This window comes from Balaenoptera physalus (genome assembly GCF_965194825.1).
Source record: "Balaenoptera physalus genome assembly, chromosome: 3".
Classification (NCBI taxonomy): Eukaryota; Metazoa; Chordata; class Mammalia; order Artiodactyla; family Balaenopteridae; genus Balaenoptera; species Balaenoptera physalus.
Window position 1 is genome coordinate 37,010,004 of NC_138890.1, and position 17,132 is coordinate 37,027,135.

Below are 17,132 nucleotides of genomic sequence, written 5' to 3' on the forward strand. Positions count from 1 at the left end.
GTGACTATAGTTAATAACATAGAATTGTTTACTTGAAAGTCGCTAAGAGAGTATCTCTGAAGTGTTCTCACCTCACACAAAACAATGGTAACTACATGAGGCGATGGATGTGGTAATTAGCTTGATTGTGGTAATCATTTCACTATGTATACATGTATTAAACCGTCATTTTGTGCACCTTACATATATACAATTTTTATTTGTCAATTATACCTCAAAGCTCTTGATAAAAAGTTGTGATTATAAAGAATCCAAAAGGAGGTGGACCAATGAGAATAAAGAAATTTGGGAAGGCTTCTTGAACAAAATATAAAAGATGTCTGCCGATAAAATCAACATTCACAAATGTATGTATGTGTTCTCATTTTGTGCTTGCAACTGCAGCAGGTGCTCTTTCTGTTCTTTATTTTATTGCCCACACATAAATTTTTTTATTACGACTGTCATAATAATGGTTAATCTGTATTTAGAGTTCAAAGAGTACCACACACTCTACATGCATTACCTATCAATTAGGTGGTGGTATTGTCCCACATTATAGGTGAGGTCATTAAGTCTTAAAGAGGTAAAGTAACTTGCTTAAGAAGCCACCTAGTAAGAAATCAGGATTTGAACCCAGAACTTTGTAACTTAAAAACCCTAGCTCCTAACCATGATCACACACTACCTCTTTGGTCTCTACTGAGATTAGACAGGTGACAAGTTCTGAACAATTTGTGCTGCATTTAAGTCTTTGACTATCCTCCAGAGTGACATTGTAGAAACCTAATTTTACCAGATGACACAATTCCAGCTATATCATGAAATTCTCAAAGACATAATAACCAAGGTTCATGTGAATTGAAATTAAAAAGAAAATCAGAATAATGCAAGTCCCACTGAAGTGTAAGGAGGATGGGAATATGTGCTATGAAATCACAGAGCAAATGGTAGGCCATTCTGGGAATCATGGCATTCAAAAACTCAAATGTTGGAAACCAAAAATATGGAACAGCTTACAGTCCATTTTGTCTTTTAACTGAGACTTCATAACATGAATGACACTGACAGTCCGTGGTGATAAAAGGCGATGACAGTGACCTTGGCACAAATCAGGCTAACAGTTGTACATGTGCAAAGAATGGGAATGAGCATTCATTAAATGCCAGACACTGTGCAAAGACTATAAAATATTTTATGTTGAGTGTGTATGAAAGCAATTATTATGATGTAAGCCATAGTGCATCAATCTTTCATCTACTGAAATGAGATTTTTCCTTATCTTTGTCATTGCAGATATTGACACAAATTATTTTAAAGAAGAAAAGCAACACCATTTCCATAGATGGTATCCCGTTGTTTGGTAAGTTTCTGTTTTTAGATATTTCCTTCCATGACATTTTATTTTAGAAATATGATTATGATATATGTTGGTTGCTTGTGCCTGTTTAGAATCCCTGACTTCCTTCTAATTAGATAACCCCTTTTTCTTGTGAATAATATATTCAATGTGGTTAAAAGACCTTGGCACAGAGTATGTACATGGGCTGGTGTGGATGGGTACCTCATGCAGAGTGAACCAGTTAGAGGTTTTCCTGGGACTTTGGGGAAATAAAATGTGTCAGGAAAGACCTTCTAATGAGGCTTATAGGCTGAGTCAGTATGTGTGTCTGGAGTTTCCAAAGGCCATCTGGCCCACCACACAGAAAAAGCCAGACTAAAACATGCAATTATTAGAGCCCTTGGATCTCTGAACATTCCAGTTCTGTGAGCCAATAAATTTCCCGTTCTGCTAAAGTAAATGGGTAGAAAACAGTTAGGTAGAAATACAGTGATCATGGTGACCTCACTGAGACAGTGTGAAGTGGCAAAAATATACTGGATTAGAAGTTATAAAATAGTCCTGGTGGTGACCTTGACTCATGACCCTCCTTAACCTTCCTGAGTCTCTGTCTCCTTTATCTGTCATATGCTAATATTGGAAGACTTAAAATCTGAGGCCCTATTTCATCTTAAGCTGTTATTCCAAGTTCATTGCTTGAACTCCATGAGTTCCTAGTTACCTCTCACCTAAAAGTCATAGGAAGTGGTGAGCCACACACACTGCTTATCAGTACATTTAGCTAACGCAAGGCTTTTATTTCTAGATGAAGATCACATCTCTCTCTTCTCAGGTCTCACTCCACCTCTGTCCCAAGCAGCTACCTTGCAAATGCGTATTGTTAGACAACCACAGGGCCTGCACAACATGCATTTTTGGCTCTGAGACAATCCATCCCTTCTACCTGGAAGGTCAACTTGAGTACTAGCATTTGATGGAGAGAAAAATCATGTACAAAGGCCACTGTGAGATGTCTCTTACTTAATGTCTTTTTTTTCCTTTATACTCATGGAATACCTATTCCAATCAATGATTTCTGCACAAATGCACAATGCAAACTTATAATTCTTTTGAAAGGGGGATTCACATCTATTACACTGAAACATAAGCACATGTGTTTCAATCAACTGAGACTAGAAATTCCACTTTAAACTAGTAGCTAAATCATAATTCTGGTGAATGTTCTGTACTATTTGTCATTGCCCTCCCAAACTAAGTCAGAAGTGTTATACGTGGAGATCAGCATGTCTTTGGATTTCAGTGTGTACACATTATTAAAACTGTACAATTTTAGGAAACCCTGAGATTCAGCCTACTGACATTCTGCTATGTGTCAAGTTGCTCAGGAAGAATCCAAGTTCTCTGTGTGTTTGAAAATAAAGATTAAACCTCACAGTAAGACCAAGAATTTACTTGAAAATTAAAAGATGTCATAATTACTGGATACAGACATAACAAGACCAGTGCTATAGATTGGCAAGTGATTTCTCCTAGTCAGCTTCTGTTACACCTACCTGTCATCAACTGACTTTACCGCCAGTGTACCCAGATATTAACAGATGGGTTTCATTCAGTGTGAATAGTCACCATGTGTAAGCTCTGTAGATACTTATGTATCTAGCTATACATAAGTCTTAAAAGATCCTAGACATACACAAAGATGTTTATGTGACTTATAAGCATTTTTTAAAAATTATTAGCCTAGACTGGTGTCTCCTTAGCAATTTGTTTTCTGGGAACCTTTAATTTGCCATGTAAGCAGAGGGAACTTGGAAAGCCTCATAGGTATGTCAGAGAGTTTGACAATCTCTAAATGCTGCAACTTTGATATTCTAAAATTCTCCCCTAAATCTGATCAACAATGTATTGAAATTAAATACACTTGCAAAATTTTACACCGTTTCTCTTTTCCCAATTATACTTAAGAGACCTTTTGCTCCTATTTAGAATAATAAGCTGCAGAGGTCCAATCTGTTGTGTATGGGATGATCCAGTGGAAGGAGCACTGGGCTAGGATGTTCCTTACCTCTGTCACTTCTTTGTGCTTGGACTATAAGGTAACCTCCTGATTGTTCAGGCTCCAGTATTTCCCCTTAATGATTCATTCTAACATCAAATATATTTTCAAAATTGACAGGTGCCTCCATATCACCATCCCAGTTAAAAACCTCCCATGGGCTGCTTGCTGCCCCTAGAATTAATAATGATAGCAGTAGTAACATTAATAATTATGAGAGTCAACACTCACTGGATTTACTCTCTGCTAGGCACTATGTGATGTACTTTACATACACTTTCTCCTTTAATCTTCACAATAACTCTCTAAAAGTTCACGGTTGTGGAAACTGGGGCCCTAAAAGGTTAGGTAATTTATCCAAGATCACATAACAAGTGTGTGATGGAACTAAGACCCAAACTCACATCTGTCTGATTGAAGTTTATACTCTCAGCCATGATACTATTCTGCCTCTTCTTCCTAATGAAACACAGACTCCTTGGCCAGTCTTCCATAAAATGGAAGCCTTTCATTTGTTCTCATAAATCTCTTGTTACTCTTTGATACACACCCTTTTCTCCAGCTCGGTTTCCTCTTTATTCTTTTTTTGAAAGTCATATTCCATCATTCATCTCTTTGGTTTTTCCATTTCTCCCAACTTTTCCACTTCTGCTCTTTGTTTTCACCTTTATGTATTGCACCCATTCTTGGCATCCTCAGTCATTCAATGAACAGGTCGTTATCACTAAGTCACTATCCCTGTCTTCCATAAACTCACTGACTAGTGGGGCCATCAAATACGGGGTGAGGGGGTCCATTCCATAGTAGAAGTAGCTGAAAAAGATGAAAGTGACTCTATTCCAGTGCCTAGTGCTTAAAAAAGTGTTGGTAAAGAATCAAAGTCCTAGTTACTTCATTAAATCTCAGATATTCAGGGGTGAATAATCTTATTTCTCCCAGGTAAATTGTAAACTGCTTGAGCATAAAACAAAGCCCTGTGTTTCTTCTGTATCACTTTCCCTTAAGAAATTCACTTAAAGTAGGTCCTACCTACTTTTTCTAAGGAAATTCTTTGTGGCATGAGTGTATTAAGTAAGATGAATGTCTAGATCTGTGTGTATACTTGCAAATATATTGAAGGTTATTGTACTGAAGGATAGGAGCAATGCAATAGAACCAGGGATTTAAGGATCAAGACTAAGAGCCATTGGGCTTCTCTGGTGGCACAGTGGTTAAGAATCCGCCTGCCAATGCAGGGGACACAGGTTCGATCCCTGGTCCGGGAAGATCCCACATGCCACAGAGCAACTAAGCCCATGTGCCACAACTACTGAGCCTGCGCTCTAGAGCCCGCGAGCCGCAACTACTGAAGCCCACATGTCTAGAGGCCGTGCTCCACAACAAGAGAAACCACCACAATGAGAAGCCCGTGCGCCACAATGAAGAATAGCCCCCACTTGCCACAACTAGAGAAAGCCCATGTGCAGCAACGAAGACCCAACGCAGCCAAAAATATAAATAAATAAATTTATTAAAAAAAGAAAAAAGACTAAGAGCCATTGATGGATGTGTGCCATTTGATAAATATACTCTCTGAGGATAGAAGTGATGATTTCTGCCTTTTTGACTTCATAGAATTATTGTTAAGCCAGTTAGGTAAGTGACATCAAAGGCTTTATAAAATATATCTTCTATCAGTGATTCTTACAGTGTGGTCTGAGGATCCCTAGGGGGTCCCTGTATCAGAGTTCAATCAGATGAACAGAACCAGTAGGTGGTATATATTAAGAGATTTATTGCAAGGAATTGGCTTACATGATAGTTGGGCTGGCTACTCAAGTGTGACCTCCATAGGGTAGGCCATTGGGCAGGCCAGGCTGCAATTCTCAAGCATGAGCTGCAACTGCTATCTACAGATGGAATTTTTTCTTGTTCTTCAGGGAAGACACAACTCTGCTTCCAAGGCCTTTCATCTATTCATATCAGGCCCTATTTAAGGCGGACCGATTATGGACTTTAATCACACCTACAAAATACCTTCACAATACCTAGACTACTGCTTGATTGAATAACCGGGGGCTGTAGCATAGCCAAGTTGACACATAAAACTAATCACAGTTCTCAAAGCTCTTTTGGGGGATCCATGAGTCCTCCCTTTTATAACTATGTATAAGGTTGGATTTTTCTTCAGTATTTCAACACAACAACATGATGCAACAGAACGAATGGATAAACAGATATGAGAATCCAGCTGTCTTCTACTAATCCAAATGCTAATGAGATTTAGAAAAATTCTCACTAATTTTTTGTGTTGGGAAATATAGTTATTTTTTGTTAAAATGTTATATATTAACATGTAATAAATATATTATTTTAAAGAAATGAATAAATAATTTAGATTTTTCTAATTTTAAGTTTCTAATATAGTCCATACATAAACAAAAAATTCTAAATAATTTTTAAGAGTATAAAGGAACACTGATTCCAAAAGTTTTGAGACCCACTATCCTACACAAGTGACTATATTATATAACCTTACTCTTATCAATAAAACAAATACTTTAATAGTTATCCTTCTATTTAGCATAAATTACTGAAAATATCTTCTATTGCACAACATGGAGTAGACAGTATAAAAATTTGCCCTTACTTTGTGAAAATCAAAACTATCTGTTCTTCCTCATGCACTGATTTAAACAAATCATTGTTCAAAGAATCACAAGCTCCTTTTGTGAACTTCTGATGAGTGATCTGATTGCTATAAAACACCTATTTGAATTTTGGCTATTTCTCACTTTCAATATCAGTATGCAGTATTTTATTCTAAAACTTATTTTATATAGATCCCAGTAAATTGTTCCTACAAAGTTCCCTTAAGTGATGGTCAAAATATTTATTTGGAGAATATTTTTTTTCATGCGTTTTATACCAAAAATTATTAAGCTAATAAAATGGGTAGTAAGGGAATTGTGGTGACTTTCCATCCCATTCGGTGAACAATGAGTTATTTTTCACTGTTTAGTCACCGTTTGATTAAAACCAGGAAAATTGAAGGAAAGAAAGTCATGGAAAAGCCAAAATTGTGATTAACACAAAAATGGCCAAAAGATGGTGCAAAATTGACTAAATGAAAATTAATCTAGGCATACATATATTCCAAAACACACTATCATTACATGGGGTCACCCTAAAGAGGAAAGTAAAATAAATTTAAGCATAATCTTTTCTTTTTTTAATAGATCTTTATCGGAGTATAATTGCTTCACAATACCGTGTTAATTTCTGTTGCACAACAAAGAGAATCAGCCACATACAAACACAATACAAACACATGTCCCCATAACCCCTCCCTCTTGAGCCTCCCTCCCATCCTCCTTATCCAACCCCTCTAGGTCATCGCAAAGCACCGAACCAATCTCCCTATGCTATGCTGCTGCTTCCCACCAGCCAACTATTTTACATTTGGTAGTGTATATATGTTGATGCTACTCTCACTTTGCCCTGGCTTCACCCTCGAACCACATGTCATCAAGTCCATTATCTGTGTCTACCTCTTTATTCCTGCCCTGCAACTAGGTTCATCAGTACCATTTTTTTTCTTTTTAGATTCCATATATATGCGTTAGCATACGGTATTTATTTTTCTCTTTCTGACTTACTTCACTCTGTATGACAGACTCTAGGTCCATCCACCTCACTACTCAGTTTTGTTTCTTTTTATGGTTGAATAATATTCCATTGCATATATGTACTACATCTTCTTTATCCATTCATCTGTCGATGGACATTTAGGTTGGTTCCATGTCCTGGCTATTGTAAATAGTGCTGCAGTGAACATTGTGGTGCATGTCTCTTTTTGAATTATGGTTTTCTCAGGGTGTATGTCCAGTAGTGGGATTGCTGGGTCATATGGTAGTTCTATTTTTAGTTTTTTAAGGAACCTCCATACTGTTTTCCATAGTGGTTGTATGAATTTACATTCCCACCAACAGTGTAGGAGGGTTCCCTTTTCACCACACCCTTTCCAGCATTTATTGTTTCTGGATTTTTTGATAATGGCCATTCTGACTGGTGTGAGGTGATAACTCATTGTAGCTTTGATTTGCATTTCTCTAATAATTAGTGATTTTGAGCATCTTTTCATGTGTCTCTTGGCCATCTGTATGTCTTCCTTGGTGAAATGTCTGTTTAGGTCGTCCTCCCATTTTTTAACTGGATTATTTGTTTTTTTTATATTGAGCTCCATGAGCTGTTTGTATATTTTGGAGATTAATCCTTTGTCTGTTGTTTCATCTGCAAATATTTTCTCCCATTCTGAGGGTTGTCTTTTTGTCTTGCTTATGGTTTCCTTTGCTGTGCAAAAGCTTTTAAGTTTAATTAATCCCATTTGTTTATTTTTGTTTTTATTTCTGTTACTCTAGGAGGTGGGTCAAAAAAGATCTTGCTGTGGTTTATATCAAAGGGTGTTTTTCCTGTGTTTTCTTCTAAAAATTTTATAGTGTCTGGTCTTACATTTAAGTCTTTAATCCATTTGGAGTTTACTTTTGTGTATGGTGTTAGGGAGTGTTCTAATTTCATCCTTTTACATGTAGCTGTCCAGTTTTCCCAGAACCACTTATTGAAGAGGCGGTCTTTTCTCCATTGTAAGTTCTTGCCTCCTTTGTCGTAAATTAGGTGCCCATATGTGTGTGGGTATATCTCTGGTCTTTCTATCCTGTACCAGTGATCTATATTTCTGTTTTTTGTGGTAGTACCATACTGTCTTGATCACTGTAGCTTTGTAGTATTGTCTGAAGTCAGGGAGCCTGATTCCTCCAGCTCCTTTTTTCTTTCTCAAGATTGCTTTGGCTATTCGGGGCCTTTTGTGTTTCCATACGAACTGTAAGATTTTTTTTCTAATTTTGTGAAGAATGCCATTGGTAGTTTGATAGGAATTGCATTGGATCTGTAGACTGCTTTGGGTAGTATAGTCATTTTCACAATATTGATTCTTCCAATCCAAGAACATGGTATATTTCTCTGTTTATGTCATCTTTGATTTCTTTCATCAATGTTTTATAGTTTTCTGAGTACAAGTCTTTTGCCGCCTTAGGTAGTTTTATTCCTAGGTATTTTATTCTTATTCTTTTTCTTGAAGTCATTTCCGTAACTTCTTTTTCTCGTTTTTGGTTGGTGGTGTATAGGAATGCCAGAGATTTCTGTGCATCAGTTTTGTATCCTGCAGCCTTACCAAATTCATTGATTAGTTCTAGTAGTTTTCTGGTGGCATCTTTAGGATTTTTTATGTATAGTGTCATGTCATTGGCAAAGAGTGACAGTTTTACTTCTTGTTTTGCAATTTGCATTCCTTTTATTTCTTTTTCTTCCCTGATTGCTGTGGCTAGGACTTGCAAAACTATGTTGAATTAGAGTGGTGACAGTGGACATCCTTATCTTGCTCCTGATCCTAGTGGAAATGCTTTCAGTTTTTCACTGTTGAGTATGATGCTTGCTGTGGGTTTGTCATATATGGCCTTTATTATGTTGAGGTAGGTTCCCTCTATACCCATTTTCTGGAGAGTTTTTATCATAAATGGGTGTTGAATTTTGTCGAAAGCTTTTTCTGCATCTATTGAGATGATCATATGGTTTTTAATCCTTAATTTGTTAATGCAGTGTATCACAATGATTGATTTGCGTATATTGAAGAATCCTTGCATCCCTAGGATAAATCCCAGTTGATCATGGTGTATGATCCTTTTAATGTGCTGTTGGATTCTGATTGCTAGTATTTTGTTCAGGACTTTTGCATCTATGTTCATCAGTGATATTGGTCCACAATTTTCTTTTTTTGTGATATCTTTTTCTGGTTTTAGCATCAGGGTGATGGTGGCTTCGTAGAATGAATTTGGGAGTGTTTCTCCCCCTGCAATTTTCTGGAAGAGTTTGAGAAAGATGGGTGTTAGCTCTTCTCTAAATGTTTGGTAGAATTCTCCTGTGAAGCCATCTGGTTTTGGACTTCTGTTTGTTGGAAGATTTTTAATTATGGTTTCAATTTCATTACTTGTGATAGGTCTGTATATATTTTCTAATTCTTCCTGGTTCAGTCTTGGAAAATTGTATCTTTCCAAGAATTTGTCCATTTCTTCCTGGTTGTCCATAAATTCAAAGAAAAAGTATTAAAAGCAGCGAGGGAAAAAACAAAAAATAACATACAAAGGAATCCCCATAAGGTTAGCAGCTGATTTTTCAGTGGAAACTGCAGGCCAGAAGGGAGTGGAAGGATATACTTAAAGTGATGAAAGAGAAAACCTACAACCAAGATTACTGTACCCAGCAAGGATCTCATTCAGATTCGATGGAGAAGTCAAAAGCTTTTCAGACAAACAAAAGCTAAGAGAATTCAGCACCACCAAACAAGCTTTACAACAAATGCTAAAGAAACTTCTCTAAGCAGGGAAACACAGAGAAGAAAAAGACCCACAAAAAAACCCCAAAACAATTAAGAAAATGGTAATAGGAACATACATATCGATAATAACCTTGAATGTAAATGGATTAAATGCCCCAACCAAAGACACAGACTGGCTGAATGGATACAAAAACAAGATCCATATATATGCTGTCCACAAGAGACCCATTTCAGACCTAGGGACACATACAGACTGAAAATGAAGGGATGGAAAAAGATATTCCATGCAAATGGAAATCAAAAGAAAGCTGGAGTAGCAGTACTTGTATCAGATAAAATAGACTTTAAAATAAAGACTGTTACAAGCAATAAGGAGGGACACTACATAATGATCAAAGGATCAATCCAAGAAGATATAACAATTATAAATGTCTATGCACCCAACATAGGAGCACCTCAATACATAAGGCAAATGCTAACAACCATGAAAGGAGAAATTGACAGTAACACAATAATAGTAGGGGACTTTAACACCTCACTTACACCAATGGACAGATCATCCAAACAAAATAAATAAGGAAACACAAGCTTTAAATGACACAATAGACCAGAGAGATCTAATTCATATTTATAGAACGTTCCACCCAAAAGTGGCAGAATACACCTTCTTCTCAAGTGCACATGGGACATTCTCCAGGATAGATCACATCTTGGGTCACAAATCAAGCCTCAGAAAATTTAAGAAATTTGAAATCATATCAAGCATCTTTTCTAACCACAACATTATGAGATTGGAAATCAATTACAGGAAGAAAACTGTAAAAAACACAAATACATGGAGGCTAAACAGTGCGCTACTAAATAACCAAGAGATCACTGAAGAAATCAAAAAGGAAATAAAGAAAATACATAGAAACAAATGACAATGAAAACACGACAACCCAAAACCTATGGGATGCAGCAAAAGCAGTTCTAAGAGGGAAGTTTATAGCAATTCAATCTCACCTCAAGAAACAAGAAAAATCTCAAATAAACAATCTAACCCTACACTTAAAACAACTAGAGAAAGAAGAACAAAGCAAACCCAAAGTCAGTAGAAGGAAAGAAATCATAAAGATCAGAGCAGAAATAAATGAAATAGAAACAAAGAAAACAGTATCAAAGATCAATAAAACTAAAAACTGGTTCTTTTGAGAAGATAAACAAAATTGATAAACCCTTACCCAGACTTATCAAGAGAAAAAGGGAGAGGATGCAAATCAATAAAATTAGAAATGAAAAAGGAGAAATCACAACTTACACTGCAGAAATACAAAGTATTATAAGGGACTACTACAAGTATAATCTTTTAAGACAGGAGTTGCAAACTAAGATTGCTACAGGGACCAGGCAGGTAATAGAACCTCCTGAATCAGTCCAGTTGAGGAATGGGGATACTCATGCCCTGTCCAGAGCGGCATTATTCAGCAATAGACAACTTTTTTTTTTTTTTTATGGCTGCATTGGGCCTTTGTCGCCGCATGTGGGCTTTCTGTAGTTGTGGCGAGCGGGGGCCACTCTTCGCTGCAGTGCACAGGCTTCTCATTGTGGTGGCTTCTCTTGCTGTGGAGCACAGGCTCCAGGTATGTGGGCTTCAGTAGTTGTGTCTCACAGGCTCAGTAGCTATGGCTCACAGGTTCCAGAGCGCAGGCTCAGTAGTTGTCGTACAAGGGCCCAGTTGCTCTGCAGCATGTGGGATCCTCCCGGACCAGGGCTCAAACCCGTGTCCCCTGCATTGGCAGGTGGACTCTTAACCACTGCACCACCAGGGAAGCCCCAGCAATGGACAACCCTTGACTGGTGGGAAAGTGTACCCATGGTTGTCAGTTGTTTGGCTAGTTGAGTTCCACCAAAAAAGAATCTGCATTATTATGAGGAGCATCCCAGTGTTTAATGCTGCCAGTGAATCTAAAATTTAAGTCTGTGCAGGCCAAACTAAATATTTGTGCAGGTAATTACCACTGTGTCACATTTGATTTAGGAATCCTGAATATCACAGAAATTACTTGATGACAAACGACCAAGAAGTTATCATCCGCTGAGGTTTTCTGTAGTTGCTGGTGCTTTTCAGCTGAGCCTGTCCCTGCTCAATATTCCTTACTATAAAGGCTCTTCATCATCACTTTGTCTTTGCTTTTTAAAATTATTTCACAAATCAAATTAATTGATAGAGGCCCAGCCTGAGACTTCACACTACTTCAAACTGCTCATCTTTAGAACTTTGTTCAACAAGTATCTAGACAAAGAGCAAAGTTTAGGTTGGGGAAAGGTAACCAAGACTCGCCAAACTCATTTACTCAGTGATTCAGTTCTGCAGTTAGCTTAACCCAGCACCTCTGGAGTTCAGGGAACATTTAAGGCAGGATTTCTCAACCTCAGCACTATTGACATTTTGGGCCAGATAATTCTTTGTCATGAGAGGATGTTCTGTGTAGTGTAGGATGTTTATCAGCATCCCTGGGATCTACCCATTACATGTCAGTGGCTTCCCCATCGCAGTGTGACCATCAAAGATGTCTCCAGATATTGCCAAAAGTCCACTGGGGCGCAAAGTCATCCCTTGTTGAGAACCAGTGATTTAGGGGTGTTCATGCATAGCCCTTGAGGGTATCTTACCTCTTCTCCGGCTGCTTATTCTTCCTAAGGGGAGATCTGGTAAATGAACTGTTTTCCATCATGTTACATCTCCAGAGATGTTTGATACTTTGAGCCACTTCACCACTGTCCATCCCCTTGCCTCAGTCCTGGAGGAACTAACTTTATGGCTAATCTCTCATATTACTAACTCTTCCTCATGCTTTTGTTATTGCTCAGTTCTTTTTCCAACCTTTGTTCGTTAATCCTATACCAGTGTTTGCATTTGGCTAACCAGCTAAAAGGCCTCAAGTTATTTTCTATTCCAAGTACTTAAAACATGAATTTGTTTGTTCAGGGAAGATTAGTCTAGACCCTTGCCTTTCTCCTGAGTAAAGTTAAGACAAGCAAGCATTGCCTTATCAAAGTAACCATAAGATTTTTCCCCACAACTACTTCTATTTCAGTTTGTTTGAAGAATTTTACAACTTTTTTTATGGAAATAATTACGTCAATCTGTTAAGGTTGTTGAGGAATTAAACGAGTCGCATTATGTGGAGTACTCACCCCCAGTGCTTGGCACAAAATCACCACTCAGCAAGAGTTATAACAATTAGTACCACTAAAACTTGCACAGCCTCTAGTAAATAACTGGTCTTAAGCTTATGAAGTTTATCCTGGGTATATGGTATGGGTGGGTGGGAGATGAAGGGGCAAAAGTTTCTGTCAAACATTGCTTCTTCATTGGCAATTTTGGGCAGCAAGAATATAAAGGCTAACCGTGAAAAACTCTAAAAATCATACTTGAAGAGCATGATGCAGCCAATGAGAAATGCAAATATGTACAAAATGATTGATTCACTTAAGTGTAGAAAAGCTGATGGCAGGAAAGGGGAACTACATACAGTTCTGTGATGTGTGATCTTTTAACACGATTTATTAGGGAATTCCAGCAGCCAGATGAAAGACACATGGCCTCTCTAGCAAAAACTGAACATAGTGTTTGCTATCTATTACTTGTTTTTAGGGTTCTAATTAGCCAGACAGTGATATTTTTAATTCCAACTTCATCGTGCAAATAACTTGGCAAATGCCTGTTAGTATTTACAGTTTCTAAGTAGCTTGGAAAATGGGCTTATGCTTTGTGGACTCTCTGTCCATTGGTCAGCATGAAAGTCCAAGAGATACTCTAGACACTCTTGTCCCAGAATTGTATGCACCTCTCTCTACTGGGGAAGTGGTGAGGGGAAGAGCCCTGGTTTTAGGAGTGAGGAGATGTGGTTTGCGGTCCCGTCTCTGCCACCAACTTCCTGTGTGGTGGCCTTGAGCAGATTTATTAACTTCTCTAAGCTTTACAGTAGTGTCCTCTCCCACAGCACATGCAAAACATGTGCAAAACAACCTTCAGTTCTGATGCTGACACTCTGTGATGAACCAAATCTGTGATTCTAGGTCACACTAGTGCCAAGAAACCATAGGACTCTGAGAAAAGGGAGAGAAAAACTAGGACTTGCAAAGCACTCTTCTCTTTAGCAGATGGATGTCTGTGAAATGCCAAGTGCCTTTTGAAAAACTTCTAGACTGTCCAAATCGTTAGGCAAACTTTATGTTCTTAAAAATTCCTACCTTGTACCTTACTGCTATTCAAAGTTTAGATGTTATGGATGTTTCATCCCTTCTAAAATGTTTCTTATGTCCATGCTTCTACTTAGTAGTCTGATAGGATCCAACCATACATGTAAGTTCACAGTTAACATAGCAACCAACCAAGGTCATATGGAAAGATTTTCATGAAGTTAGATAGTATGTTCATTTCTTTTCACCGACTTTTATTCCCAAGGTTGTAAATATTTCCCTTTTGCTACCCTCAAAATAGGCTTGTTGCTTGTTTTACTGTCTCTTTTTTTCTTTTTTTTTTTAATGGGCTCACCAGTAACTGTCCATCAATATGGCAACTGGTTCATAACACTTACCCCAATTAGCTGAGTAACAGACAATTCAGTAAAAAAAAAAAAAAAAAAAAAAAAAAATTATACATGAAAATTTCCTTTTAAGGGTGTGACTCAAAGCTCTCAATAAGCCCATAAACAATTCTGATTTTCTGTATGTTTGAAGTATTCACATAATCCATAAATATAATATATTGGTCCCACTTTCCTTATTTTGTATAATTAAACAGTAATCAGTAAGAACTATGATTACTGCAGAATGGGACTTCTGAAGCTCTGAGGGCAAATTCATCACCAGCATGCGTATAAAAGTCAATGCAGAGAGTCTTTTCTTTCTTAAGTGCCCTTGAAACCCAGCAACTAAATTATATTCCAGGCCCCCAAACAAAGGTATAAGGTTATATTTGTCCCACACTTAATTACATACATTGCAAAAGGTAAATGCACAGTCATTTTTGTACCATGTACAGAGAGTACAATCACTTATGAATTTTGATATTGCTGGCTCGCTGATTCACAGAAAGTAGAAATTTATGCAAGAACCATGTCTAACAGCGATGGTGCTATGTAAACGCGCAGCCCAGCCGAGAACACTGCCTTCACTGTTCTGGGGCTGGGCTCCACGCTCACAGTCAGGCTATTCTTCTTTCTCACAGGGCTCTCGTGAGACAGCTTATTTGTCCCTTCTCCTTTATTGGTCAGAGTTGTTTCTTTCCAGGCCTTCTTCTTCTCTGAGTTTCCAAGAGAGTGTTAGCTTAAGGCCTCGCATTGACACCATCAGATATAATCAGAGAGATGAAAAATACCGTAGGAGTGAAAAGTGATATTTTAGCCAAGCGGCACAAGAGAAATATGCCACTTTCAAGCCCTGTTTTCCGTAGTTCCTAATGGAGCCCGCTCAGGAGAGACGTCATCTTTGCTGGGGTGAGTAACAGCAACTTGTCCCTTCCATATAATAGAGGAATCATTGCCTCCTCTGGTCACTTATTCTAACTTTTGAATCAGGCCCAGAACATAACCACTTTTCTTTATACCACATTTGAAATTGTATTTGCCTTGCTGAGTGTGAGATCCACATTTCTTTTGTAACAGAATGTTGTATTTTTCTTCAGTTGATTTCATTAGGATAAGCTTTTGGCAGATGCTACTTCCTCATGCAATAGAGCTTGCAGTTTGAGTGGACCTGGATACGTTTTATGATAAAGAATCTATCCTGCACTCAACCATTGCAGGCATTGCAGGCTGAAGAAGGAGATGTAGTTAGTGTCTGTTTCTCAAAGCAGAGAGAAAATACAGATTTGAGGAAAAGAGACTATTATATGGCTTCCCAATTTCATATCGATATACCCTGAAGCTGGCATGTTGCAGTGGATTTCAACTATAGGTGGGAACTTCTGGATTTCCTTTGAGTTCAAAGGAGAAAATTGATGTTTAAAGAAAATACGTTTACTCCCTGAGTATTAACTCCTCCCCCCAGAAAAAAAAGCCTCATGCATACGAGTCATGATGAGTACCTTTAGTAAAATCCTACTGTGGCATGCCATTAGGGCTGGGGTAACATATCTCTAACCACAAGGTGAAAAGTAAATGTTTAAAAATCACTCTGAGCAGCTAGTTGTTTAGCCTGCAGGAGTTCATATACAAGGTGGAACTCACTTGTCCTCTGAATTTTCTACACACTTCTGGTCGAGGTAGCTGGAGGGGAATTCAAAATTCTGGGGAGGAATTTGACCACCAATCACCAATCTGGCACCCTGTTCCCTTCTTCTCCAGCAGTCCTTTCTTTATTTCCAGATCTTGCAAACAGACAGTCAAGATCGCTAGGAGTGTTACTCCAGTAACAGATGCACTGTTACATTAAGCCATTAATAGGGCAAATCACAGATGTTGTTTTCTTTTCAGATGTTACTATAATTACGCCTAACAACACCTACTGAATTTGCCATTTCATTGCCATTGGTGACTTTTTAAAAATTTATCAGATAATTCTTAAATTATCAGATAATTTCTTAAATTCTGTTTATATGGATTTAAATTGTATTTCTACCTTGGAGGGTTCAAATTCCCTCCTCCAGTTGTTAATATGTATCTTCCAAAGAAGGTAGCAGGGTAACCTCACATATGGGTGGATTAATAGCAAGACTGAAGGTTGAAACCCACTGCTGAGTTTGCAATCAAACCATATTGCCCTTATGCTAAAAGATGGGCATTGTCATTTTGAGGCATATGGTGCTAATAAACCCATTTGAAAGAGTCTGCCATTCTGAAAGGCAGAACTGAGAAGGGAACTTAGGCCAGCTGTCTGGTTTACAGATGGTGAACCTGGGACTCAGGAAAATAAAGTCTGAGTTACTGAGACAAAACAACAACCAAGGCTCATGGCTCTCAATTCAGTGTTGGTTATTCTACCATACTTGTTCTCCAAAATGGCCCTTGACATTCCAAAAGGGAATAAAAATCTCCTTCTTGACTCAAGAGTAAGCTAAGACAGGTTGGATTTCTGAGACTGGTTTTACCCACTTATTCACTCTCCAAAAAGTAAGACTTTGTCAGCAATCCCTCCACCCTTGAACCTAGGGAGCTCTACCTCCATTGCTGATTAAATATCACTGATTTCTCCCTTTCAGTGGCATCGTTTTAGAATTTTCTTTCAAAAGTTTCAAGCATCTGGAGCCTTTTCTCCTTCTTATCTTTTAGTTCTCTATAAAATACAATTATATTAAGATTGAGTAAATGAGTAGTAACAGTAGCAGTGGGGTGGCTTAGTAGAAAAAAAAAATAGTCATCAAAATTAGAATTGAATCACTGTTCTACTTCTCTGTG

The 17,132-nt window shown here is 37.9% G+C and overlaps 1 protein-coding gene across 1 annotated transcript in view; it reads left to right on the forward strand.

Moving 5' to 3' along the window:
* Nucleotides 1-1,001: 1,001 nt before the first annotated feature.
* LOC309658165 (phospholipid-transporting ATPase VB-like) overlaps nt 1,002-17,132 on the forward strand; it is a 230,269-nt gene continuing 214,138 nt past the window's right edge. The window contains 1 exon segment of the mRNA XM_082456473.1: nt 1,002-1,342. Coding sequence (XP_082312599.1) covers nt 1,325-1,342 — 18 coding nt within the window. The 5' untranslated portion in view covers nt 1,002-1,324.